Source organism: Chironomus tepperi, unplaced genomic scaffold (genome assembly GCF_022539635.2).
Source record: "Chironomus tepperi strain 1889 unplaced genomic scaffold, CSIRO-AGI_Ctep_v1 contig_85, whole genome shotgun sequence".
NCBI classification, from domain to species: Eukaryota; Metazoa; Arthropoda; class Insecta; order Diptera; family Chironomidae; genus Chironomus; species Chironomus tepperi.
In genome coordinates, this window is record NW_027226207.1 from 3,283,118 (window position 1) to 3,310,028 (window position 26,911).

The 26,911-nt window shown below is 31.3% G+C and overlaps 2 protein-coding genes across 4 annotated transcripts in view; both read right to left on the reverse strand.

Moving 5' to 3' along the window:
- Positions 1-449: 449 nt before the first annotated feature.
- Positions 450-10,189, reverse strand: LOC139086423 (uncharacterized). The gene is made up of 9 exons (XM_070634878.1): positions 9,662-10,189; positions 9,280-9,596; positions 6,204-6,214; positions 3,638-3,685; positions 2,230-2,239; positions 1,603-2,078; positions 1,421-1,540; positions 816-1,128; positions 450-762 (listed from the first exon to the last, which is right to left on the reverse strand). Exons 2-9 carry the CDS (start codon positions 9,435-9,437, stop codon positions 609-611), a joined length of 1,290 nt encoding a protein of 429 aa, XP_070490979.1. The 5' UTR covers positions 9,438-9,596; positions 9,662-10,189; the 3' UTR covers positions 450-608.
- A 12,559-nt stretch (positions 10,190-22,748) lies between these two features.
- The window catches only part of Appl (amyloid-beta-like protein), an 83,919-nt gene continuing 79,756 nt past the window's right edge, over positions 22,749-26,911 (reverse strand). For all 3 annotated transcript variants that reach the window (XM_070634876.1, XM_070634875.1, XM_070634874.1), the window contains exons 9-12: positions 26,285-26,910; positions 26,038-26,179; positions 25,787-25,963; positions 22,749-25,352 (exon numbers count right to left, since the gene is read on the reverse strand). In XM_070634876.1, coding sequence (XP_070490977.1) covers positions 25,257-25,352; positions 25,787-25,963; positions 26,038-26,179; positions 26,285-26,910 — 1,041 coding nt within the window. In that variant the 3' untranslated portion in view covers positions 22,749-25,256. The remainder of the gene's footprint in view (positions 25,353-25,786; positions 25,964-26,037; positions 26,180-26,284; position 26,911) is intronic.

Here is a 26,911-nt window from a genome sequence, read left to right on the forward strand (position 1 = left end):
TATGAAAACAACACGTAAATTTAAATTTCAAAAATCCGTTAATCTTAATACACAAAAAAACCACCTGTTTTTGATGCTTAGTTGCTTATCTTTAGTTTTGAAGATCTTGAATTAGAACCAAAGCAGCGCGTCAACTCAATACAATTTATAGATTAACGTTATTGTCTTTTTCACAATACTCAAATCTAGGTATACAGTTTGAAATGGGAGGCAATTGTCGTCTACAAATGGAGACAGTCGAGCTCAAGAAAGTTGGATCAGTTTGCAGCAGACAAAGATGATAATTTCCTAACAGACAAAGAGCAAACTTTCTAGAACTAGCTTATCTCAAATGAACTATATGAGTATGCTCATGTGCGGTGCTCTCAGCTTCCTTTGCTCTTGACAGCATGCTCTTTGCCTGCTAAGACAGTCTCGAGGAACACCACACTATAATCAAAAATCATGTCTATAATTCTTTAACAATTTATTAAATGTCTTTATTAATTAGGTTTCACAGAAGAAAAAGAACAAGGTAGATATCATCAAACAGACAGAAGTGACAAGTAACAAACAAAATGAAATAAAATAAAAAAACATAAAAATAAATTTGACTTTTTTGAGGAAATTTATCTTCCGATTTGAATGTTTTCATCAGCCATTCCTAGCTCTTCAGTAGCTGCTTTGTCACCCTTCTTCTTTTTAGAATACCAGAAGAACGTTATGCATGAGATGAGATTGATTGCCGCAACAAGACATCCAAAGAAGAATCCATAGCCAGTTCTGCAAATATTTGACAGTTATTAATATTCAATTAAAGGAATCAATCAACTTACGTATAAGTCGCATCACCAGGAAAAGCAAATTTTAAATGTTCCTCAGCATGCTGAACTGACGCATGTAAAGCGCGACAAACACTTACACAGCAGATACCCGAAATAAAATGAACACCACCTGCTAGTCGCTTAAACATATAACGAGGATTTAAAAATGTATAAACAGTGAAGAACACTCCCAAAACCATTATGAATAATGCGATAATTGAAAATGTTGCAGCTGTTCTGCTGAGATCAAGCATATCTTCGTCAACTGCTGGATCAGCGGCTATTTCTGCTTCATCGGCGAAGAGGTTGTAGTATGTGCATTTTTCTGGAAATATGGAGGTTTCATGGCATTAGTGCTTATATTTTGTGAAATTCAGGCTTTAGGCAAAGTTCAAAGTCGATTCGTGTCAACTTTGAGCTCAGGAGCCTTAGCGTCGGTATGGATACATTTTTTGATACCAAATGGAAGTCTAGTCTATATGGCAGCCATTAGACTTATTCACGGAGACGCTTCCATTTAGTATTATCAAATGTACCAATGTCTGAGACGTAAAGCATCCGTGGAGGAGGCTTCCTCTCTTGGTATGTCGCATAGTTCTTGTCAATGCTTAACTTACGATTTTTATGATAAAGAAATCCATTGACCGGCTTTTTCAGACTCTTTGGTGGAAATGGTGGTTGAAACACAAATCTGTTGTCTCCTATTTGAATTGTTGGATTGATTTCAAGGCTGTTTGCTGAAATTTAAGATTATTTCGGTCAATCATTAGTTACTGCTGCTCAATAACCCATTTCTTACCATAATGATACAGTAGTTTCAGCATTTTCATTCCATGATCATTCCATCCCTCAAATAAAGCATCTTTAAGCATTTCTGGTATTACAACATACATAGTGTCTGTCTTGTTGAATTGTAGAGGAAATACTAAGCCTTCCAACCTCTTCTTGACAATCTCGTGCGCTCCAGGATTTAAATAAATGACATTCATGACTTTCTGCTTCTTATGAAAGCTTTGGAATTTACTCTTCATTTCCGCAAAGTCACTTTTGTCTTTATCAAACCATTCAGCAAATAAATGCTTCCTGAATTCCTCACTATTCTCTGTGATATTCGCTATGTCTGGCAAGTCAACATTCTGTAGAGTTTTGAAGAATTCTTCATTTTCTATCGCCGCTTTGGCATCTTTAAGTCCATCATATGAAGTTGAAAATGTTGTGAAATTCCGCACAACAGATGATGAAACTATTTGTGGCTGTATCCAGTACCTACAATGTCTGTTTATTCAAGAAAATAATATTTTATTACGATGAAATATTTTAAATATTTATAAACATTAAAGAACGGTAATCATAAACCATATGTGAATATTTTCATCAACACTGGTCGCTTTATACGCATATGTTGATGTCATTTCTAGCCGCTTACCTCCAAATGCCTGTTTTATGTGAAAGAGAAAAAAAATTAAAAATTTGCAAGTTAAAATTAGCAAAAATGAGATTTGAGATTTTTGTCGCTGCTGATTTATCAAAGGCTGATTTTCTCTGTTGGATCTAAAAATCAGCTTAGACAGGCAATTAAGATGATAAATTAAATTTGATCTAAATTATATTCTCATAATGCTCAGTGGTCTGTTGAAGAATTAAAATTAATTAATGATGAAGTTTTATGGTCAGTTAAACATATATCTAATGGAAAATTAACAAAGGAAGTGCTGAAAGATCACATGATTAACATGGTGATAAAAAATTAGAAAAAGACAATTTTAGAGGATTTTGACACCAAGCATCAACAGATATTTAACATTGTGAAATATCAAAGGATATGACTTAATATTTAATAGTCATGTGAACAATTTCTAGCTTGTTTGATGCTTGATATACAGATGTACAGAATGAAGCCAAAGAAAAGATTAACTTTCTTTAGTGTTTATGAATCGGATCAACTTCAATCTACAAAACTTTGTTTAATCTTACAATAATTGTGTGCCAATGCATAACAGAGACAAAGCTATTTTTGAGAGGGGACCCGAACCTACCTCACCCTCTCTCCAGAACAGAGCAAGTCGAAACAACTCATGTGAGTCGAAATGGCTTTGTGGTTTGGTTATTTGTTATTAAATTTTTGAAGACAAAGCTATCAAGAGGTCATGAGTTCGGGACTCGACAAAGGAAACTTTTCACTTCCTCTTCACAGTGTAAAATGAATGTTTCATGCAAATACTGCTGTATTTTACACATATAGCGTCATTACCACCTAGCTTCCACAGCCTTATTAAGATCAATGTCACAAAATTTCTTACACTGACTGAACTAAACGTACTCTATACTTGTCAGGAATTGCAAACACTCTCCAGTTAATCAGTACTAACTATACAATATATCAACTATCTTCTCAGAAAAACTGTAACAAGCAGCATCTTCTCTTCCCTTTACGAAACTATCTTATTGCATCTAATAATATTATTTACACTTTGTAAGCTCTGACAGCATTTCAACTTAATTCTCGGAATCAAAACAGACACCTTCCTTAATTAGTGATCTTATTAGACATGCAATAAGCTTTATTTTACTACATTTCCCTTATATTCTCATTTTGTTACGTTACGATAGGTTGAAGACAGCAAATTAATCATTTGGCATTGAATAAAAGTGAAGCAAAACAGATGGACGATAAATTGCAGAATTGAGTCACAAAGCTTTAAACAAAAAAATTGACAAATTGAAGAAGAATTTTGCAACCAGCTGAAGACAAATCATCTCTCATATCTCATTTGTGTCAATTGATGGATATTTTCAACTCAAATTATCAAAATATATCATTTGAGTAGTCTCACCTGTATGCGATGATTTGAAATATCGTCGATGACTCTCAACAAAAATTCCTGTAAAAAAAAAGAGAGAAAATAAATAAATTGTAAATGTATATCAACAGCAGTAAAAGTGGCATTGGCACTGAAAGATGTCAAAACATTTCAAGTATCTCGTGAATTTTATTTCACTGATTACTGCAATGATTTTTATTATTACAAAGCCGTTAGGGATGCACAAACAACAACAAGCATACACAATTCATTAAATGAGGAATGAATGAGGCGTAAACAGCTGTAAATGATGAGCAGCAGCAACAGTGTGATTATTTCAAGATTAATCTATGTTCTCACATCTTTTTGAGATGATTGTTGGATGTTTTGGTCTGTGTCTTGAAATTTTTGAATGGGTATTTTGAAATGTTGCTTAATTTTGTGGGAGATGGACCAGTGCTACTTAAATTATGTTCTGTGGGACAATGCTGTGACGCCAAGTAATTTTAAGTGTATTGTGAGCAGTTTAGATGCAAACGACACACCCAATAGGAGTTAGTATTAGTTTTAGTGTTTTGTATACTAATAAGCTTGAGCACTACTAAGACAGACTGTTAATTTGAGGATGCAAATGTTGGTACGGATGAATAATCTTTAGATGATTCATGAATCAAATGATTTGTAGTGGAAACCTGTCTCACAACTTTTTTTCAGGAAACAGGCATAGATGTCATCAAACGAGTGATTCTGATACCACTATACACTGTAGGTGCCGAAGTCTGGCGCATCCTATTTCGTTAAACAGTAATTAGCCGTGAATTGCCTGGCGCAACCGTCTGGCGCAGCTCATCAGTGATCTGAATAGCTAATGGTTTAAGCAAGTAAATTTGATATTTCCAAGTATACAACCTATATAGGTACGCACTTACTTAGAATTTGAAATATTCGAAAAAATTATGTGAATTTTCTGAAATTTCTTTTAATAACTTTAAACTCAATTTCTAGTCAATTTTACGTAGGAGTTGCTTTATTCAGCACATATAGAAACTTTCCCGAATTTGCAAATTTTCACATTCGTGTGATGCGGAAATGTGAATGCGTAAATAGAAAATAAAAATAAAAACATCTGCATGAGTTATTAAAAGTTGTAGCTGAATACGCCCACATTTTTGAGATCTTTCTCACACATAAATTGAGCTGCTAATTTTACGGAATGAAGCAAAAAAGTTATAAAATTTTGAATTTATTTTTGTTCCTGAAATACCTTCATTCCACAGACTAAACAAAAACATGGATTTTTCATCCGGTCTAATGCAGCCGGTTCAATTTGAATTCCAATTTTACATCATTTGCTGATTGTTGGCACCAGTCGAAAGTCTATCTTATTAAGTGTAATGAAATGCTTAAATGCTTTTTATTTCATTTTTCTTCTTTTCACATTAAAATAAACAAGCCATAAGCAATAAAATCAGTTTTTGTTGCTTTTCATCTTTCACTGATGTCCAACAGCATGTTTGAAGATTTTATATCATTTTTTACTCCACTTGATGTTGGTAATTTGGGGAATATATTTGACTGGGCTTAAAAAATGATGCATTTTACAAAAAAGTTCGAGAATCAAAAAGTGAATATCGTGAAAGAGTGAAATGTATGATGAAAATAGGTGGAACTAAATTGGTCATGATGAGGTTTAGCTCAAATGCAGCTCTTTATCTTGAACCAGACCAAAGAGCTCATGGGTGAGCAACGATATAAAAGTGCTGGGAATTAGAAACTGGCAGAAGACATCAAAAGACGGACTCAGCTATCGATTAACTCTAAATGCAGCACTGGCCCTCATTCGCCTTCGCCAAGGAAGTAAATATGTAAGTATCTTGAAAGGGAACTTGGAATATTTAAGGAGCTGACCAAAACTTCCATATGCCCTCCTACCCCTCCTCCTTCTTCCCCTCTTCTCCTTGATTCACCTCCATTCAGAAAATATCTCTAAAGTATGAGACATCAAGTTTCCAAACTAGACTCAACACATTCCATTTATACATTCATCCTACCGCTTATTTACTCAAAGTACACAAAGTAGACACAATTATTATCCATGACGTATGTTATTTTTAAAATGCATGTAAATTCCGATACAAATTCCTGAGAAAGTAGTAAATTTACATTGCATACATCTACATGCCGCACTCAATAAATCTCCTTACACTAATTAACTTTTCACATGTGCATAACATTTTAATTTGTCTACAGTTGAACATGAATATGCGTAAATTAATCAATGACATGGGGAGCATTAGCGGTGCATTAAAGGAAAAGAAGAAAAAAAGCATGCATAGGAATATTTATGATGAGAATTATTAGTACAGCAACATGAAAGCTATTTAGTCAATTTAATATGAAAATTTGAATGAGTTGGCTTTATAGGAAATTAGTAAAAATAGAGTAATGGGTAGGATATGGACCATCTAGGCATGACTTCATTTATTTGTGTGTCACGTTAGGGAATTTTGGTGACTTTTGAATGAAATACTTCATAAAATATGAATGAACACCAAAAAATCAAGCAACCTAACAAATTTACACAACATCATGTACTCACCATCACCTCCGCTGCACAGAAGACACATAAAAATTAAGTAAGAAAATTAAAAAGTTAATTAATTGTGCGAACAAAAAATTCAAAAAATTTATAAATTAAATTAATCTGTGAATGCGAGTTTGATGAAAAATATGTGAATTCATTCAACTTTGTCTTGTGCTACATTGTTGACTTCTATTTTTTGTTCCTTAGTTTCTTATTGTTTTGAGGAAAATTTTCTTACAGCAAGTTATTGTAGGTAGAAGTCAAAATAAATGTTTTTGTCATTTTGCTTGATTTTTAATGCATACTTGCTGATGTATAAAGACATCTATTATTATGACTATGTAGAAGAGTTCATTAAGTGGATTATAAGAAAATATTTGTTGCGCTGGTATAGGATTTGTAGTCATTTAGAGGTTATTTACCCATTGCGTGTGACTCATATTAGGGTCAGTTCAGCTTCAAATTCTTTCGATCAGCACACATCTGTATGTTACCACTATGAAGCTGAGACGGCAGTATTATTCAAAACTAAGTGACACTGAAACGGTGAATTTGGTCATTTTTGACAATTAGCTGTCACTTAGCATAGAGTATACCGCTTGCTTAACGACATGGAAGAAGCATTCTAATCTATGCTGATCGGGACTACTTTAATCAGACTGAATTTACAGATCAACTTAGAGTTTTCCTTATTGTAATGTCTAAAACATTCAGTGAATTCTGGCATATCGACAATGCTTCATTTAATGTCAGATGGATCAGGTGTCGAACTCACGTACTCACAATGAGTAACATACGGATATCTAGCTTGCTGCTTAACCTCCTGGCCATAAAGGCCATATTATTGCACTGGCAGAATAGCCTATAAATGACTAAATACTCCAAGATTCTTCGTGGCCATATTCAAGCCTTATTCTATCCAAAATCGCTTATAATGTCTAAATCTTCCAGATTCCACTTTGCTCAGATATAAATTTGCTAATAACTTGAAATGGCAATATCTTAACTTATAAATTAAATCAATTCACACCCACTTTTATTCCTTCATAGATTCCAATCAAAAATAAAAAATTCCTGCATTTAAATCACAATGTTAAAAATTTTTTAATTAAAACTTATGCACGAAAGCAATTCTTGGTAGACACAATGACGACCTTAATAAATTGCACATAATTTTCTTTCTCACATTTTCATTTCCACTTCTTCTACTTTTAATCTCAATTGTCAATCCAAATCACATTGTATTTTATAGTGGAAAATTTCTTTAAAATTCTTATTTGTCCCTTCCACTGTCTATAGAGGATGTGTCGACAATTATCGGGTTATTAAGATTTTTACGCCTGTCTGTCTCCACTAGAGACTATTTATAGGACAGTAAATCCCATTTTTACGATTATTCAAGATTAATTTTTAATCAAATTGTATCCTTATGGATTTAAATTAAGGTCATCTGTTGGATATTGATGGGGTTGCTACTTTGTACGCATGTTTATAATTATTTTAATTATAGAGTTATTGTCAGTGTTGCAGAATAGGCAGTTATTTTGCAGGAAACTTTATAGCACGACATACATTTTTGTTTTTTAAATTATAGACAGGCTTTGTGAAATTTAAAACATAAAATGACATATTTTGTGCACAATAAAATGAGTTTTATTGTGTCTGTTTGTTAAAAACTGTTTTGCATGCTCAAATGACACTTGAATGTAAAGAGTTATGACTTGAACAATTTATGTCATTGTTGAAAGATTAAATTAATTTAATATTTGCAAATTTATGTATAAAATTAACTGGGGCTTGTCCAAAAATTGCAGACCTGGTCATCTATGATGTAGGAAATGCAGGCCTACTGTTCATGAACCCTAAGACTAAGCCATGCTGCACATGTCATGAGAAAGTCTTCAAAAAGTGTCCTCAGGGTAACTTGACTCTTACGTGTGGTCGGATTTCACTTCATCAGATATGAAGCCAAAATCACTGTGGACACCAAATCAAATCGAGCATCAAATTGAAGCTTCTTATCGCCAAAAACTCAAAAATATTTACATTCTTTCACATTTCCTAAATACCTCCAACAGCTCATCAACAACTTTTTGACAAATGATTTATTGAAATTATATTTTTAAGCAACTAATGCCGGTGCGTGTTGACAAACACAATTTAAGGGTCCTATAGCTTCATTTTCAAAACAAAAAAACTTTTTGATTTTGGCACACTTCAAAATCTATTTTCATTCTTGATTTCGATGAGAAATTTTATATCTATGTATCTCATATGATTGTTGTTGAGTCAAATTGACAAAAGAGAAGAGAGATGGGAGAAGGAATGTCAAGAACAACATTTACGAGTTTTAGATTGAATGTTTTTAGGGATTGGAGACTGTTATGTTGTGAGTATTATGCTGTGATTGAAGGTTCGGGTTCTTGTGAGAATGGAACCCACATGCTCAAACTAAGTGTGATGCACAAACTCGGTATGTTGCAATATACACTTGGACACAGAAGCCTTACATTCGGACTTACAAAATTGCCTATGTAGGGGTAAGTTCAACAGATTCCAATCTGCTCACTAAGAATCAAGACTATTTTAGACATTAATGCAATTAGAGTGTTCAAAAGGATATTCTTTAGAGTCTCCTGACAGGCAAAGGCAAAGGAAAAGTTTCATGGTAAAAAAATAATAGTTTGGTACCTAAAAGCGGTGTCATTGCTTGTTTGAGGTCATGATTGACCCTAAGAAGGAAAAAAGAAACAAATTTAAATGTAGCGACAATGAGAAAATATATCAGCATCTTATGGAGTCTAGAACTGTAAAACGAGTTAAAGTGAACAGTCTTCGATGGACAAGACATGTTATTAAGAGACCTGATAGTTAAAATGACCATGCTTCTTATAGTATAGTCTTCAAGAGTCTCAATTCCTTTGTCTCAAATTGTAACTTTAAAGAAATAATTATTTCCTCACATAGTAAGTTTCAGGAAAGGAACGTGACAAATAAGAAATAGTGCAGATTTGTAAGAAAATTGAAATTTTTTCTTCCTCACATTCACGTAGTCGTATGAATGAATAAATAACGATAGAATGTCACTTACCTAACAATAAACCATCGATTTGTTGATATTGCAACAATCCACAATATAAGTCCAACAAATAATCCAATTGTACATCCAAAGAGAATCTTACGTTGAAAGTAAAAACTTTCAAGCTTAACTTTACGCTCGGGTTCGTCAATAGTCGATGTGTCTGACATTTTTCACAGCACTATAAATTTATTTCCGTATCGAATTTTCGTTTCACACATTCATAAACGTTTATGCCTGAAATGTTTATGGTCAGGTCAAAATAAATTTTCACGTGTTTATTTTTATCACGAAAATATTTTTTTTTTTATCCAGGTTTGCTTCCTTCACTACAAAAAAATTTAAAAATGAATCTTGAAAAAAAATAAGAAAAATTTGCAGCAAAATTTTTCACCTCAAAGGCTGAAATTTTTCATTATTTTTAGCTTCATTTCGACATTTCTTTTCTTATTTTAATAATAAAACAGTTTTTATTTTTTCCTCGTTCCTCATTTGATGAGATAGAATGAAAAAAAAAAATTTGTCGGCTTTAGTTTGTGCTTTAACAAAAAAAATATATCTGATCACATTTCACACGAATAAGATGAAGACAAAATTTTTTTTCACAATTGTGAAATTCTTTACAGTCACTGGGGAATTTTTCTTCTTTTCTCTTTTTTTTGATCCATAAAACACACAAAAATTGTCACCAAATTTATCACTTCATGTCAAGACAATTGAAAATCTATAAATTTTTTTATTTTGAAAGCAAGTTCAATGAATCAATGAACTGACGAAGATAGTCACACATTTGAAGAGACAGCACGAGTTAAATTATTCAATGTCTCCGTCCGAGAAGCAACTGCTGAACTGCTCAGTTTTAAAAAAGAAAAACAAGATGAAAATTTTATTTTTTTTTCCTTCATTCGACACTAACAGCTTCAATTTACTGCTCTTGTTTCTACTCTTGTTGGCCTTTTTGTCGTTCATACTTTACTTGTGAGTTCGTGACACAATCAACTCTCAATGTATGTACATATACAACAAGTCGATGCGCGGTGGATTTTTTGTTTTGTGCGGATGATGAACGCATTTTTGCTCGAGTTACTTAATTGCTATTGGTTGTCATTCGCTTTTGGTCCCTTGGATCTAATTTCCAAAACATATTCAATATATGCAAAATACCGTAATTTGAATTCCTCGATGATTTCGACCAGATCGGCATTTATTAAAATTCGAAATCGACATAACTTTCCAAATTGTCGACATTTCGATCTTTGCATGCAACTGCTGGAGGACTCAACATTTGAGTATGTGCTGATCGGGCAAGTTTATATGAAATTGAGTCAACAAACAAATCAACTTCAAACTCTGAATTTTAATGACGAATGCACAAAGGGGTATTCAGGGAGTACGGAGGTTGTAGGTCAGCCTTCACCCTCCTTTTCACATCCCTTCCACCTCACTATTTTGTGGAAAGAAGGATTTTCATTTGCTAGGGTTTTTAGCAGTGCTTGCAGTCGACTTGGATCTTGTATGGGAAAATCAACTCGATTCCGTATAAAATTCAAATTGACTTCAAGCTCTGAGTTGAGAAAAATCCTATAAATTCCTTAAATTTCCTTCTTTTCAAAAAAATTTGTAGCTTCCTCCCTGACAATGCAACAATAAAATTATATTAAGAATCATCACCACACTTTCCCATCCAAATTTATGCGATGATTCAAGATTATTTTGGCAAATTGATGATTATTTGCTGATACACTTTAAAATCCAATATTTTATAGTCAAGCTTCCTTGCATGAGTGAAATTGTGGACTGTTTATTATGAAATAAATGACTTTATCAAGCTAAATGCGTACGCAAAATAATGACATATGTTGAATATTCATTTTGGCTTTGACATGTTAAAATATGTAAATACGATTTTTGAGTACGTGAACAATGTGCTGAAAATGAGAAAAAAATCGTCCTTGAATTTTAGGGGTTCTGTTTTTGAGTGCGGATTTATTCCAGTTGACTCAACTCGAAGAAATTTGGGTTGAGTTGAATTTGAATCGTCTCAAATTCCTTTTTGCATTTTTCGATGGACTTTTAGTTTGAAGCTAGGTCGTTGGGTGCTGCATCCTAATTCTTATGTACCGTAACAGCACAACATGTTCGCTAGGACACAGCTACGTCGCCATATTAACGGCAAGACGTGAAGTTGTCCTAACGGTCACATGACGGCCATATCTATGAACATTACCTTCTTCCTTGGCAGTTCTCTTGTCAAAATACATTAGTTACTGATCAGAACAGGAAGCATACTCACCTAATTACCATTATGTCCAAAATACAATTCAAAATTGACTTTTACGACTGAAGTTTCCGTAACAAAAGTAAAAGTAGCTCACAGACTCACAAACATTGAAAGACATTGATTTATCTTATGAGATAACAGTGCCTTAAAATAGAGTTTGTTTACATAGTCTGAGATACAAAAATTCACTTTCATGTAATCTTGTTTAATCCACTCCAATATACACAAATATCCGAAATACAAATTAAAATGCGTACGTATGTCTATGAGCAATAAATCTCATCAAAAGTCAATCACCCACTACATTATCATTCAATAAACAATCTCCAGATGTTTGTCTTAGACCTGACAATCGACAACTACCCCAGATGGTCTAAATTTTTATTTGTTTATAAACATCAATTTGTTAGGCATGAATCGTGATTTATTATGCGAAAATGTGTCATTGATAAAGGCATGAATGGAGAACGACAATGTATTGATGGACATAAATCAAGTTGCAAAAGGATCGCTAAATATTCTCAAATTTCACGAAAAATAACGAATGAGTAAGCCAAGCCAGACAAATTGACACAATCGACGGAATACACGTACGTCTCTAAAGATAGCAGCTGTGAAAATCACTACGAGCGCTGAAAAGTGAGGAATAAAATTTTTTTTTCTTGAAAATTGAGCAGCCTGAGTGAGTTAGAAAGTGCAAAATGAAACCGAAAGCCAGTTAATTAATTGAAAATAAACAATAGAAATACGAGATTTGTTGTACATGCACAAACACAAAAGAGCGAATAAGACACGACAAGCTACTTTCTTCTATCTCATTTTTCTGTATTTTTTTTATTGTCGCGGTGGTTTTTTCCGAGGAAAATTATTTTCGGGAATTTCCACTGCCGACAAAAAAAAAGTCTATTTAATGTTTTTATAAACCGGCTAGAGCAACCACATGTTTTATTTACTGGCTGCTTGTTCGACATTCGTTTTATTAGAAATAAAATGTTGATTTCTAAGAAGATGTTGAGTCTAGAAGCAGTCAATTTAGATGATTAATATAAACACTGACTACTGGGGGTCTGTTGGTTGGTATATTTTACAGTATGGACGAGAGCTACTTTAATTTCATATGGAGTCGAGTCGAGTCGATTCAAATCTATTTTTCTTGCCCAGGTCGCTCGAGTCAGTCAGTTCGCTCAGGTTGATCAGGTTGTTCATGCCGATCAAGTCGCTTATATCGATCAGGTCGCTCATGTCGATCTGGTCGCTCATGTCGATTTGGTCGCTTAGGTCGATTGGGTCGCTCAGGTCAATTAGATCGCTCTGGTCGATTAGGCCGCTCGGTTCGCTCATGTCGATCGAACCGCTCATGTCGATCGAGCCGCTCAGATCAATCTAGTAGCTCAGGTCTCCCGGTTCGCTCTTGTCGATCAAATCACTCGTATCGATTTTGTCGATCTGGTCGTTCATGTTAATCGAGTCACTCAGGTCGCTCAGGTCAATCGGGTCGCTCATGTCGATCGGGTCAATCGAGTCGCTAGGGTCGAAATTGTTGCTAAATCGAAATTGCACCCTAAATGCTAAATCTAGGAACTTTTCAAACCTTATTTTAGCCTTTGCTATCTATACATATAAATTTATTTAAAAAAATTTCATTTACATTATCACAACAACCATTGACATTTCTTTATTTTCATTTAAATTGAAATTTAATTTAAGTTTACATTAACAATAGTTTGTTCGATCAATTAGTGCATGAAGAGTAGATAATTAAGTTTAACTCACAATATAAGTGCAAATGAGATGAGAACATAAGTGATTTCTACTAAAATGTGTATAAATATTATTTTATTGGCAATGATCCAAACATCATCATCAGCAAAATAATATAGCAAGCAGCAAAACATCATCAGACAGTTGATACAAATTTCCGATGCAAATCTGCAATTTAATTCACATTTTTCAACTACAATTTATTGAGTCATTTAGTAAAATTTTCATACCAGCCATTATGCGGTGAGTCAATTAATAATTCAGTAAAAAAAAGTCTGCTGTAGTGACAAATTATTTTGATAAATTTGCTAATTTGCTAATTATTAGTGAATAAATTATGTATAATTATTAATGATAGCTTATGATCATGAGGAATTAGAAGATTAATTTATGCGATTTGTCAGATAACATTGTTAACTGAAGTCTAATTCTGTTGTTAAAGGTGAATCTGAGATTTTGATCGCTTTACTTAAGGAGGTCTAGTAAGGGAGATAGATGTAGATATGTTGGTAGACAGTAAGCTAGACACACCAATCCCTTTCCGTTAAGGTTTTTACAGGAATTTTTGATATTTTGTGTATTATTACTTAGTATTGGCAATCGATAAAGGGTTGCCATGGGTAGAGCCAGTTTTAGGTGCCAATCACAGATCACAGTTGATCTGTACGGTCAGGATAATATTCTAGTTCTCGTTCCTTTTTCCTGTTACAATCCATGTTCCTGATTCGTTTCTTAAAGCAACGTTTCCTCCGGCGTCTTGCCAATTATTCCATATATTTTGAGTTAACTGCTTATATTTGAATGTCTAAGACATCATATACATTTATAACATTCAACATTCATATGAATATATAGGAATTTTAAGTGACGATCAACAACTGATTAAACACTATCATAATCAGATCCAGATGTATTTCCTTCAACTGGTTCAATTGGAACAGCAATTGTAGTTAGATGTTCACTATACAAAAGTTCGAATCCCTCAAAAATTGTCAAAATATCATTATATCTTGAGTTCTCCAAACTATTAGTCCAACTGTATATGACAGATTTTGTAACTAAATTTATCACCAATGTTTGATTATCGAAGGATAGTTCCAGCGTTTTCAGAGTTCTGCTGTTCTTTAAGTGCTCAAAAATAATAGATATAGAGATTGGAAATGGCATATCATCAATTTTTGTCTCATTTAAATTTTTTAAGCTTATATGCTCAATGATCTCAAGACCAGATGCGAATTCTATCCAATTTTCTGCACTAAAACCGTCTATGAATCCAGCTTTTAAACAGTTTAAATTTGGGAATCTAGCAGTTTTGGCTTCATTTAAATCAAGGAATGAAACGTCAATTGAATATAAATTTATTGTCAACAATTGAGCATTAATTAACGTTCTGATGCCTTCAATTTTAAGATTATTAAAAATTTTGTTGCCACACCTTTCCACATCAACTGATAATAACTGCCTTCCAATAAAGGTATCAAGATTTGGAAATAAACGAGTTAATTTGTCCAAATAAATAGTATATCCATAACTTTGTTTATAAAATTTCAAATTTGGCAGTTCCCATTCAGGATGGACATTTGTTAAAAAATCAAAATTTCTTTCACTTTTCAATGTTAATTTTGTTAATTTTTTAAATTTCGTAAAAATTATGTCAAATTCTCGCTCATTCAGCGGCAGATTGAGATTCATTTCCTCAACATCTCCTGCTTGAGTTTCCAGAAACTTTTCGAAATTGTTATTTCCTATCCTTTTACTAAATGACAACTCAATTCTTCTTAGTCTGCATTGAACGATGTTCTGGTAATCTCGATTTGGAAACCTAAACTGTAAATTTCCAGCTAGTAATAGTTCCTTCAAATGTTCCAATTGACAGAAGAAGTCAACAAAAAGTGCGAAGCATTGATAACGTGCATTAAAAGTCACTGAAAGTTTTGTTAAATTTTCTACCTTTAGAGACTTGACTGATGCTTTCAACTGATTGGATATTGATAAACTTTGAAGACTTGATAGATTTATAATAGGAGATATAGTGACATTGGCATACCTTTCGTCTGATTCATAGTCACTTTCAGTCAAAATAGATCCATCATCAGAATAACTTTCAAAACATGTATCAGTTTCATCATAAGTAAAGGAATGTCGGGATCTGCCTATATCAACTAAAATTAAATCTTCGACATTTGGTGTTAATTTTAAGGATGGCAAAAAATGTCTTCTATCTTCTTTAAAGCATGACAGAACTAATCGTCTTATGTATTTTCCTTTACATTTGAGAATTTTTCTATCATCTATTATGTTCAATTTAAATTGAACTTTCCTCATTATGTCCGGTGTCTTGTGCATCAACTTATATATTTCCTTTGACAGACAAAAGCATTTGATCAAATCTTCATTGTTGCTGATGTGTGATATGATTTTTAATATCATTTCTATTGGTAAAACGATGGATGCATTAAGTTCCTTGTCCTGTTTCAAGGAATAAAATAAGAGGAAGTTTAAGATGAGCTTTAAAAGCTTTCTTCTATATTCTTGATATAAAACTCTTCTTTACCTTAAGATCGATTTTTGAGAAGTCACTTCCCTCAGTTTGATCCAAATTTTCCATTCGAGTGTCTTCTTCATTTTGTTTAGTGTTTTCAGGATCATTTTCATTTGATATTTTAATTTTTTTGCTAGTTCCCGGCAATAAATCTTTAGAGTCCTCCATTTTATTAACTTTTAACCTGTTTTAAACTGTCTATGATTTTAAAAGTTAATTATTTTAATTTTTCTTATGAAAAAAATGCAGATTGAAATATTGCAATAAAATTTTGTTGATACTATTTCACCATTTCAGGCAATATTTGATAGATTTTTTTTTTCACAATTGTTGTACTGATTTATTATGCTTGTAGATTTGAATGGTGATAAAGTCGTTATGCTCAAAAACGAGCAACATTAGAGAGAATATCATAAGTAGTCTTCGGTTTCACGTATAAATGCGACTCAATGACCACCTTTGCCAAACATTGCAACAAGTTTCGTCATTTTTATGATTCTAGCTAATTCAACTCTTGTACTGTTTCCATCACTAGTAATTTATCATTTAAATCTTATTTCAACTTTTTCAAAACTTAATTACGAAATTTAAAAATTTCAATTCTTCTTATAGCGAAATGCAGTTTGAAACTTCTTGCCCTGAAAATTGCAATTTAAAACTATTTCACCATAATCAGAAGCAATGCAATAACAACTTTATGACTTGATGCACTAGTTTAAATGATAAAAATGTCGTTATGTTTAAAAGATGCTGAAGGATTAATAAAAAATTTGTTTTTAAATGCTGTAAAGCTATATATTATTAAAAATCTCGTTTTTCTACTAAATTGTTTGATTCTTGCCAAAAATTGTAGAAACATCAGAATAATAACGATTTAAGCTTTTAAGTTGCTTCAACTCTATTGACTAACACTAAAATCAGCTGATGATCACATATTTTGAATTTTCCTGTAAATTAAAATTTTTAAATTCATTAACGCATTTTAAAAATTTTTAAAAGATGAATATCAATTAATTAAAATCCAACATTCCAATTAAATGCCTCATCTGAAATGAAATTGATCATAAAAAAGTGAAAAAAAATTGAATTTTTTTTTGTAAATTCGACAAAAAAATATTTTCCAACTTTGGCGCGTCGACAAAAAATTTCTTCATATTACAGCACAAGTGTTTATAGCTGAATGGATAATTGTCTAATTAAAAGAGATCTCGTTTGGCCTTTAAATTTTTAATTAAACAAGTTTGGGTTAAAAACATTCCTGAAAATTAATGAAAAAAAAAAATATTTAAACAAAAGAATTTTCCGAGATGAAAATGATGGAAATGAAGGAACAAGTGAAGCATTTGTTTTAAATTAAACACAGCTTTTATTGTTTTTTTTTTGTGTTTTTTAATATGTGTATTGTTTTACATGTTGATCATCATTCTTCATTTACTTCTTCAAAACTTTACAAATTTTTCTTTTAATTTCCTCATTTCACTGATATTAAGTTTTTTTTTTTCATTCTTTAATTTTAAATTTTTTTTTATACGCAAATAATAATTTAAGATCAACTTAAAAACTTAAATAAGTATTGATTTTTTTTTGTTTCTTATCTTACGTTTTATAGATTTAGTTTTAGATTTTTTTTTGTTAGACAATAATAATAATTTAGGGAATTAAAAATATCAGTTTGATTTCTTTTATGACTTAAAATGATGCCGAGAAGTTGAAATTAGCATTTGTAGCATTGCTGAAAGTTCTTTTTAAAAGATGTCGAGGGAAATTTTTAAGCTATTCAAATGAAAATTATTTAATTTAAAAGTCTGAAATTTTCAAAAAAAAGTTTTAAATTTGTTTGAAAAGTTCTTCTCAAAAGTTTAAAAATTTCAAAATCTTTCAAAAATTTCAAATTCTTTTCAAAAATTTATATTAATTTTTAAAAACTTAAATTTCTATTTAAGAATTTTAAACTTTTTTTTAAAATTTAAATTCTTTTGAGAAATTTAAATCTTTAAAAATTGAACTTTACTTTTCTATTTTTAAACAAAATTAATAACTTTTTAAACTTCAAATATTTCAAACTCAAAAAAAAACAAAAATTTCATTTCCTTTCACTTTAAAAACTTTTCTTTGTTTTTTGTCATCATTTTCCTCAATTTTAAAAAAGTGAAAGATCTATAGAGGAAAATTTAATTTGTTGGAGGGATTAAAATAGCTAAAAAAAAATTTCCTCGTGGCATTTTCAGCATCAATTAGCGAGCAATAGCAGATGAAAATTGAAATTTGAATGAAAAAAGGTTGAAAAATAAATGAAATTTTCTTTTTTGTGTTTTTTGGGTCTTCACAATAAAAAGGGATGAATATTTTGGGTATTCTGATTTATTTGCTGGGATGATGGACGTTTTTGAGGGTTTTAAGGTATGACTGAATTTGAAAATGTCGACAATTTATGATTTCTAGAATAATTTGAGTTTTTTTCAAAATATTTTGAAATCTTTTGCATGATTTACTTAAATTAAATTCAGTTAACCTCAAAATTCTCAAAAATATCGTCATCAGGAAGGTGAAATCAGAGCTTTTTGACATGTTTAGTTGGAGTTGCTTATGAAAGATCTTACTTGTACATCAAATACTTTAATATCTTACAATTCTGTCTTTAGTTACACTATTTGGATGAATAAAGGAGTAACTAAGAAGGTATATTGAAGAAAGTTAAGTTGACTTGCACAAGTGAGGTTCCAACTTGAGTAAATTAATCTCCTAAACTATTCATGAGTCCATTTTTCAACTATATCCTAATCATATTCAACACCCGAAAAGCATAAATTGAGTAATCGACCGAAAACCCAGCCTGATGCCGGAATATAGATCGATTACTCAACTAATGCTATTTAAGTCAATGAGTAGAGTGTACCTGAAAAACAGACCCAAAACTCTCAACAACCTTCCACCCCAGAATTCAAGAATTGTCAATTTCCTCTCAATACTTTTTACATGCGTGTATGTGTATAGTTCTGTGTGTATGTGTATGTTTGTGAGTTCACCATTTACTAAAATTTCACCTCGAAATTTCTCAATAAATGAACATTTTTCTTTTTATTAAGTAAGTTTTTTCTTTTGATAAAACAATTTTTTTTTTTCTTTATTTTACATTACACACATTAAGGTTCTAGTAAATCCTTATAAGATAGAAATGTTCATCATCATTTTTGTTTTTCTTATTAAATTGTAGCAAGAGTGACACACATTTTGGATTTGATTGATGAAAAAATGTGCTCATCCCTTTTTTTCATTTTTTTTAAATTTTTCTTTCTTTTCTGCTCAAAAAAAAAGTTTTTTTTTTCCTTTCACAAAATTAAAAATTTCTTCATTCACCAATTTTTTCTCTTTTTTTTAAAAAGGTTTTTCTTACTTTTCAATTTTCTTTGATATCTTTGGAATGATTTTTCTTTAAATTTCTTAACACAAGCAGTAGTTAATCATAATAAGGTTAATTTAATCTAATAATAAATATATCTCTGAGTAAACAGAATGTTCTGAACTTCTTTTTTTAATACAGATTCGAGTTTGTTTTGCTTTTGTCAATTTTTGTTTATGAGCATTTTGAGTTTCTTCTATCGACTTTTCGGGATTTTTTTTGGGTTGGACATTTGCAATAATATCGACTTTTTGAGATTGTTTTGATCGATGTTGTTTTGGGGATGATGATGAGATTTTAGTGGTTATTTGATGATATGTTTAAATTATTTGAATATTTCGTGAATTTAGTAAAGAATTACTATTGAATTGAGCTGAATGGAGTTGAATTCAGCTAAGTATTGTTGATTTTTGCTGAATAATAGTAAGTTCAGATGAATAGTTCTGAACTTAGCTGAGAAATGCTGAACTTAGTTGAGAATTGTTTGATTCAGCTTAAAACTGTTGAATTCAGCTTAAGATTGCTGAATTCAACTTAAGATTGCTAAATTCATATTAGAAGTGCTAATTTCATCTCAATTGTGCTAAATTCAGGTTGGAAGTGCTGAATTCAACTGAAAATTGTTGAATTACTTTGAATAAAATTGAATCTAGCAATCAGATTCTTAATTTATTCAAGAATGATAGATTGCACTGAATTTTCATGAACTTGTAGTAAATTTAATGAAATTAATTCAGATTTTTTATTTTAATAATGTAGAATTTAGCTCAATTAAATTATCTTGTGGTGAATTGAGCAAAACTTTATTTAAATAGTTCAAAATTGAACTATTTTATGCAATGATATAGCTGAACTGCATCGTTGTATTATGCTAATATCAGATATCTACTCGAGTTTAGCTAATTTAATCAATATTAAGTAAAATTCCTTAGAATTCAGATCAAGTTGATGTGAACTTTATAGAGCAAATTTGCATTATATTCTTCTGCATTTTATGCTCTCTAAAACTTGCGAATATTTCATTTCCTTGATGAAAAGCACTATGAACTTCAGCAATCTTCATTAACTTCTCAAAATTCTCTTGCACATCATCAAATTCCCGCCAAAAATCAGCATCATTTAACCTCCAAATTATTCTCATCTTTTTTGATTAATTTTCCTCATTGATTTTCATTTAGAGCATTTTATAGTAAAGAAATAAAGTCGTGAGTGTGTGTTTGTGGTGGTTGTTGTCATGTGGTACAAAATGAACTCAAGCGTGGCGAAAAATTTTTTTTTCCATAATAATTATCATTATTATTATTATTTTTATTATTTATTATTATTTTTTTTTGGTAGCTCTATATTTTCATCATAACATAAGCTTCTCTGTCTCTAATGTATTGTGTATATTCATTCATATATAAATATTTGTTTTCAGCTATATATAACTTTCATCCTTTTTTGTGTTATTTTATTCATTTTTCATTTTCATCCTTAATAAAAAGCGTAGAGAGCAGATTAAATACAAAAAATATATGTTCATTATACGTTTATAAATTTTTAATATCCATTTTTTTTTTGTTTCTTTTTTCACATTTTTTTATTTCATCATTTTTTAAAAAAATGTTTTCTTCCCTTTTTTTCCATCCACTCGTGTTTGCTGTTCATTTTTTTTTAAAAGTAACTCTTCTCAACATTCTCTTTTTTTTGGATGTCAAAACTAAATTCATTCTTCATCATCATCATCTTCATGATCTCGATTTGCATTGGAAATATTTGTCGTATAGTAAAAATTTTGTGGGAAAATGTTCAATCAATCAAGTTCCGCCTTACTTTATACTTTTTTTTTACACCCACCCATAAAAAGACGTTAGGAAGTCAAGCTCTACACAAACGAGAGGAGTTAAAACCTTTACGAGGAAAGAGTATTTTTTTATATTTTTTCTTTATGATGATGACGAGTGACTCATATCATTTGAAATGTGAAGCAAGTTGTAACTAAGTAAGCGATTGGTTGGTGGGGGAAGTAAGGCGATGTTCTTTGCATGTACTTTGGTTGATTGATTTGAGAATTATTTTTTGGATATTTTTAAGGAATGGTTTAGTGGGAATTGAGGAATAGTATTGACTAGGGGTTGAAATTTCAATGGATTCTGATATTTTTGAGCTTATTATTTAGCTTTGAAAGCCTCAATTGATCATGACTAGATCTTTAATTTTAAAATACATAATGAACAACCCAATAAAGTCCTTTTATTGAATATAGACTAGAAATCTTCAATATTTGTGTCCATTGGAGGGTATCCTGAATGACACATGTCGGTAAATCGGGAATCAGATGGTATAAGGACAGCTTAATGCTTAATCTTCATCAAATTCTGCTAAACAGCGAGCTGATACCGACTTGGTGCTCGAACAGCTGTTTTTGGCTAGATTTAATTACGTAAAATGAAATTTACTGCACCATGTCGCTATGAAGTCATACTCAGTGCAATACTGAGTAGACAGCTTGGCTATACAAGCCAAAAAAAGCCTTTTCAAAGCATTTTACTCATAAAATTTGAGTAAAGTCTAAAATCCATCTTAAAATACCAATTATACAGTCAACATTCTACCTCATAACCCCACATAACCCACTCCACAATTCCCTTTCCCGTCAGCAATTTCCAATGCATTTAACAATCCTATTAGCTCCTATTCTTGATTTTAAATTTTAATTATCTTCATAATCACTTTGCAATTAGCTTTGCAATGCATCATAGCTTTTTTCCTCATTTAAACTACCGCGCGTAAAGCACGATAGCACTTGCATTGTATGTTCTGTGAGATGGTGACATAGACATAGGAAAATGAACACTAGAAGAGAATTATTTCTTATTATTCCACAGTTATTTTGACGATTTTGCATGTTTTTTTTTTCACAAAAAATATTTTCTTATTTCATCGAAAATAAAAGAAAAAATTTAAAGAAACTTTTATTTCTTACGTTTACAAATCTAACATTTTTTTCTTTAAATTTAATTTCCTCATTTTTTGTTTTTTTATTCTTAGATTTTATTTTTTTTTTTCTTATTCCACCTTAGCGCTAGTGTTCTTCTCTTCTAAATCCTTATGAGCTATCTAGTGTGATGAGAAACTGGGAAATTAAAAACGAATTTAAGTATTTTTTTTTTTGTATGAATTCTTCGATTTTTTTTATGGACATGAAGAACTTTTTTTTGTTTAATTTCCACTGGAAAAATGTGGGGTGTGAACTTTTTTTATATTTTCTTAATGTGACGGAAAAGAATGATGAAGTTGTTTGAAGTTTGGGGTAGATTGGGGTAGATTGGAATGGGTTGGAGATGAATTGTCAAATTTTTTTGAGTATTTTTGAAATTTTGAACATATTTGAATTTTTTTGAATTTTTTGAAATTTTAAAAATTATTTTGAAAGGATTTTAAAAATTTTAAAATTTTTTTGAAATTTTAAATTTTATGAATTTTTAATTAAACTTTTTTAAAAGTTTTTCATTAATTTTTTTTAAAAGTTTTTAAACATTTTTAAAAACATTTTAAATTTTGTTAAACATTTTTAAAATTTTTTTAAATTTTTTCAAATTTAAATTTGAATTTTTGAAGCAATTTTTAAAATTTTTTTGGAAATTTTGAGAAATCCTTTTTTTTAATTTGAAAATTCAAAATTTATATTTAACTCTTTCATCTCCAAAACTTCAATGCAACCCACCACAATCTCACCAACTTTTTCCTTCCCAATAATATCATGTTTTTTGCTTATGTGTCAATTTTTTTATCATCTTAATTTACTTTTTTTTTTCTTTCATTTTTTCAACAAACAAAAAAAGTGATTTAATTTACTTTCATGGGACCAGCAGCAGACACTTATATATAAATCCATTTAATAATCATTATTATTACTTTTTTTTTAATTCATTATCATTATTTTTTTCTTATTATTTCTTTTCTCATTTTTTTTCTTTAATTTTAAGTGTGTGTTTGTGGCTTAATGTTTAAGTGTGTAAATGTGTTTTTTGTATGGATGTGTGTGGAACGTGTAAATGTCGTCAAATAAAAAAGCATTCAATTATTATTTTTTCTCATTTTTTTTTTGTTTCTGCCTTGAAAAATCAACAAAAAAAGATTAAATGAACTTTTTTTGCTTTGCTTTAAGTACTCCATTTTCTAACATTTACAGCTACAACTTATATATCATGGTTTCAGTATCTTCTCATACAAAAAGAGACTCTTATTTATTTTCTTCACATTTGTGATTTCTTAGCAATTTTTTACTTCTTTTTTCTTGACTACATAACAAAATTAATTCACTTTCAATTTATTTATAAACTTCACTTTTTTTACCTTCACTTTTGAGTTCATTCATTATTAATTTAATTAGCTTATTGGGTTTTGATGCTGTTTTTAGTATTGTCGCTGTATTTGCTGTTATTAATCTATTTGAATGTTGATAGGATCTTATTAAGCATGAGAAACTCGCTGTAGAGTTGAATTTCTAGCTATTTATCTATTAGAGCTCGATGTCGAGTCGGATTTCGCATGAAAAAGTCCAATTTAGACGATTAGAGCTCGAGTTTCCATTCTAAGGACGTGGCTAAAACATTTGTACTTGAAATAAAATCTTCAAAGCATTTTCAAATCCCTCAAGACAAATTTTGTTATAAAATATTCAATATGAAAGAGTAGAAAGCATGTCAAGGACTTTTCTGTGACTAGATTTGCATCTATATTTTGTAAGTACTACGGGGGATTTAATAAAATTAGATGCAATTTTCATCCTTGAATGGATCTTATTTGAATTGAACTTTTAGTTTAAGCTTTGAAGTACTTTAAATAGATTAGACATGATCCGTGGATGTCTGCTGATTTATAGGTAAGCGCATTTATTGCATTTTGATGACATTTATTATGATTTGATGCTTTTAGTACTCAATGAGCTGCAGAATTTGATGATTTTTTAAAAGGACTCATCTTTGTGACTTTAGTGACATGTTCTAGTGACTTGACTTGACTTTTAAGCATCAAAATAAGATTTAGAGACAAATTTTGGTCACTAGAGTACAGCTACATCATCTATAAACGTAACGAAAGTCGTAATGATGCTTTGATTGCTGTTGAGGAGCTTGCATACCTAATTGTACAATATTAGTCATAGCCAATAATGAATCATTCAAGATCCATGAGCTAGATCATCCAAAAAGGTATCAAAGCTTCAAATTTAGCATAAATATCAAAGCCTCCTGACTGTATAGCCCCTCAAAATCTATAAATATCCACAAAATGCCTCTTGGAGCTTTCAAAACAATAAAAGTGGATGCATACCTGCTGCTTTTGTTCTTCACTACCGAAATTCGCAAAAAAACCAATTTACAGATCCAGCAGCATTCCTTCCCAATCTAATTAAATATGCCCACGTCCATTACAATAAAATAAATAGCAGCAATTACAGCAACAATAACAACAGCAATTCATAATTATGTCGGAGAATTATTGTTGATGTCGTGGGTGGAATTTAAAAATTTCAATTTATTATTTTTTATTTTTTTCACTTTATATTCTCATAGTTTATCAATTTTGTCCTCAATTAAGTGAATTAATAATGCATAAAAAAATAATAAATAATGTAATAAAGTATTGACTTAGACAAACACATGACTAACGCATAAATATATATAAATATCTATTTATATTTATAAGGAGATGTGTTGGGGGGAGTTGGTGGATGTATGTATATATATAAATATTCTCATTTTATCTTCAGAAAAACGAGGGACCAAAAAAGGAGTTAACACAATTTTCTTCGGAGAATGAAAATGAGAAAATTTTACACTTCAAAGGAATTTTTTTTTTACATTTACAAAGTTTTTTTTCATGCAACATTTTTTAATTAATTTTTTTTTTTCATGTCTAAAGAGGTTGTTGCTTGGGCTCGGTTCTTGAGATTTCTATTAGAAAAAAAAAGTTTATGACTTTTTTTTAAATTAATTTTTTTCATCAACTTAAATGATCTATTCCGTGAAGTATTTGTATGTTGGATTCTCGTATCCATTTATTTGCATATTGGCTACATGTCGCTCTTCAGGCGTAACTGGAACGGCGACCGTCTGTAAAATTAAGATTATTAAGAATAAGATATTAATATTTGATGATTTATGTTAGTTAGTTTAGATGCAGTGTGAATCTATGAAGTCGTCCACAAATGACGTTTGACATTTGAGCAGTTGGAATTGTGTTTTGCATCCTTAAATTACAAGTCAAGGATGAAACTTGCCAAGAAATGTGAAAAAGCACTTAAATCCAAGTTGAACATTCCTGGGATCGAACTCGGGTTGTTAAGATCGGTTGTCCGACACTCTAACCACTACGCCACAGCTGCTAATTCACTGCTCTCAAAAATTCCCAACAAACTCTAAACTTAAACTTCAAACGTCATAAGTGAACAACCCCTAAATCCAATTACTATCCAATCAATTCTCTATTATTCATCCAGACAGACTCAAACTTCCAATCACTCATAAAAATGTCATTAGCAACTCACCTGATCGACTTCAACAAATCCTTGAGCATGTGGCGAACGTGATGCTCGATATTTTGCAACGGCTACACCAACAAAAACGGCTGCCATTAATGCAACACCGGCAAATGCTACTGTGAAATAGACATTGCGTCCCTCGCGACCGCCTGGTCCATAAATTTCACGACGAACTGAGAAGCTCTGCGAGATGAACAAAAAAAAAAGATTTATTGTAATGATGAAAAATGTAATGGAAGCACAGCATGACAACTTACTGCTTCTCCATGTCCAATATCATGTAAATGAACATGATTCATTTGTGGCTCGGTTTCTTGATGGGCGACAGCTGCTGCAACCTCCTCGACTGCTCGTTGAACTGCTGCATCATCAACAGTTGGTAATGATGTTGGGGATGTACTGTGGATGTGTGTGGGAGTGAAAAAATGGACAATTTTAAGTTTTGCAAAATTTTCGGACAGTCTTGAGGCAAAATGGTTCTTATGACAAAGTCATTTGACTTACATATAAACAGACTCTTCGGTATATTCAACAGTTGTTTCTTTGACATCAATTGCAGCTTCACTTGTCTGTTCCTTTGATGATTGTTGAGCTGTTTCTGTCTTTACTTCTTGTTCTATTTGTTCTTTCTCCTTTAACTGTTGTGCACGATATGCCTTCTCAGCATTCTTTGCCTGAAGACGCATTTTCTCTTCACGAATCTTCTCACGTTCCTGTGCACGTTGCTCCTTTCGTTGCTTCTCAGCAACACGCTGTCGCTCTCTCTCATTAACTTTACGTTCAATATCAATACGATACTTATCCAAAATTGATGATTCAGCATCTTCGGTCATTGCAAGTAATAATCCAGGTGTATCGTCCTTTGAGCGTAATGCCTGAATATAATCTTCCATTAACTGAGACAATTTCTTTGATAGTGATGGATATCTCTTCAACATTGTCATTGATTGATTTACAGCTCGGTCGATGTCAATCAATCGTTCGAGTGTACGTGGACGTTCTTGTGCGGCTGCTTCAAGTCCTCCGGTACCGCCTGAACTCAATAAGTGACGATAATGAGCTAATGCATGAGCACGATCTTTATGGAGAGCACGGAGAAGCTTCTGTAAGCATTTTTCTACTCGGTGACCC

Bases quoted from the DNA above. Each gene is read 5' to 3' on its own strand.
- LOC139086423 (XM_070634878.1), bottom strand. From the start codon at position 9,437: ATGTCAGACACATCGACTATTGACGAACCCGAGCGTAAAGTTAAGCTT. The intron at 1,541-1,602 runs GTAAGAAATGGG...CTTAAATTTCAG, and splicing joins GAAACTACTGTATCATTATG to CAAACAGCCTTGAAATCAAT. The intron at 1,129-1,420 runs GTAAGTTAAGCA...CCATATTTCCAG, and splicing joins ATTTCTTTATCATAAAAATC to AAAAATGCACATACTACAAC.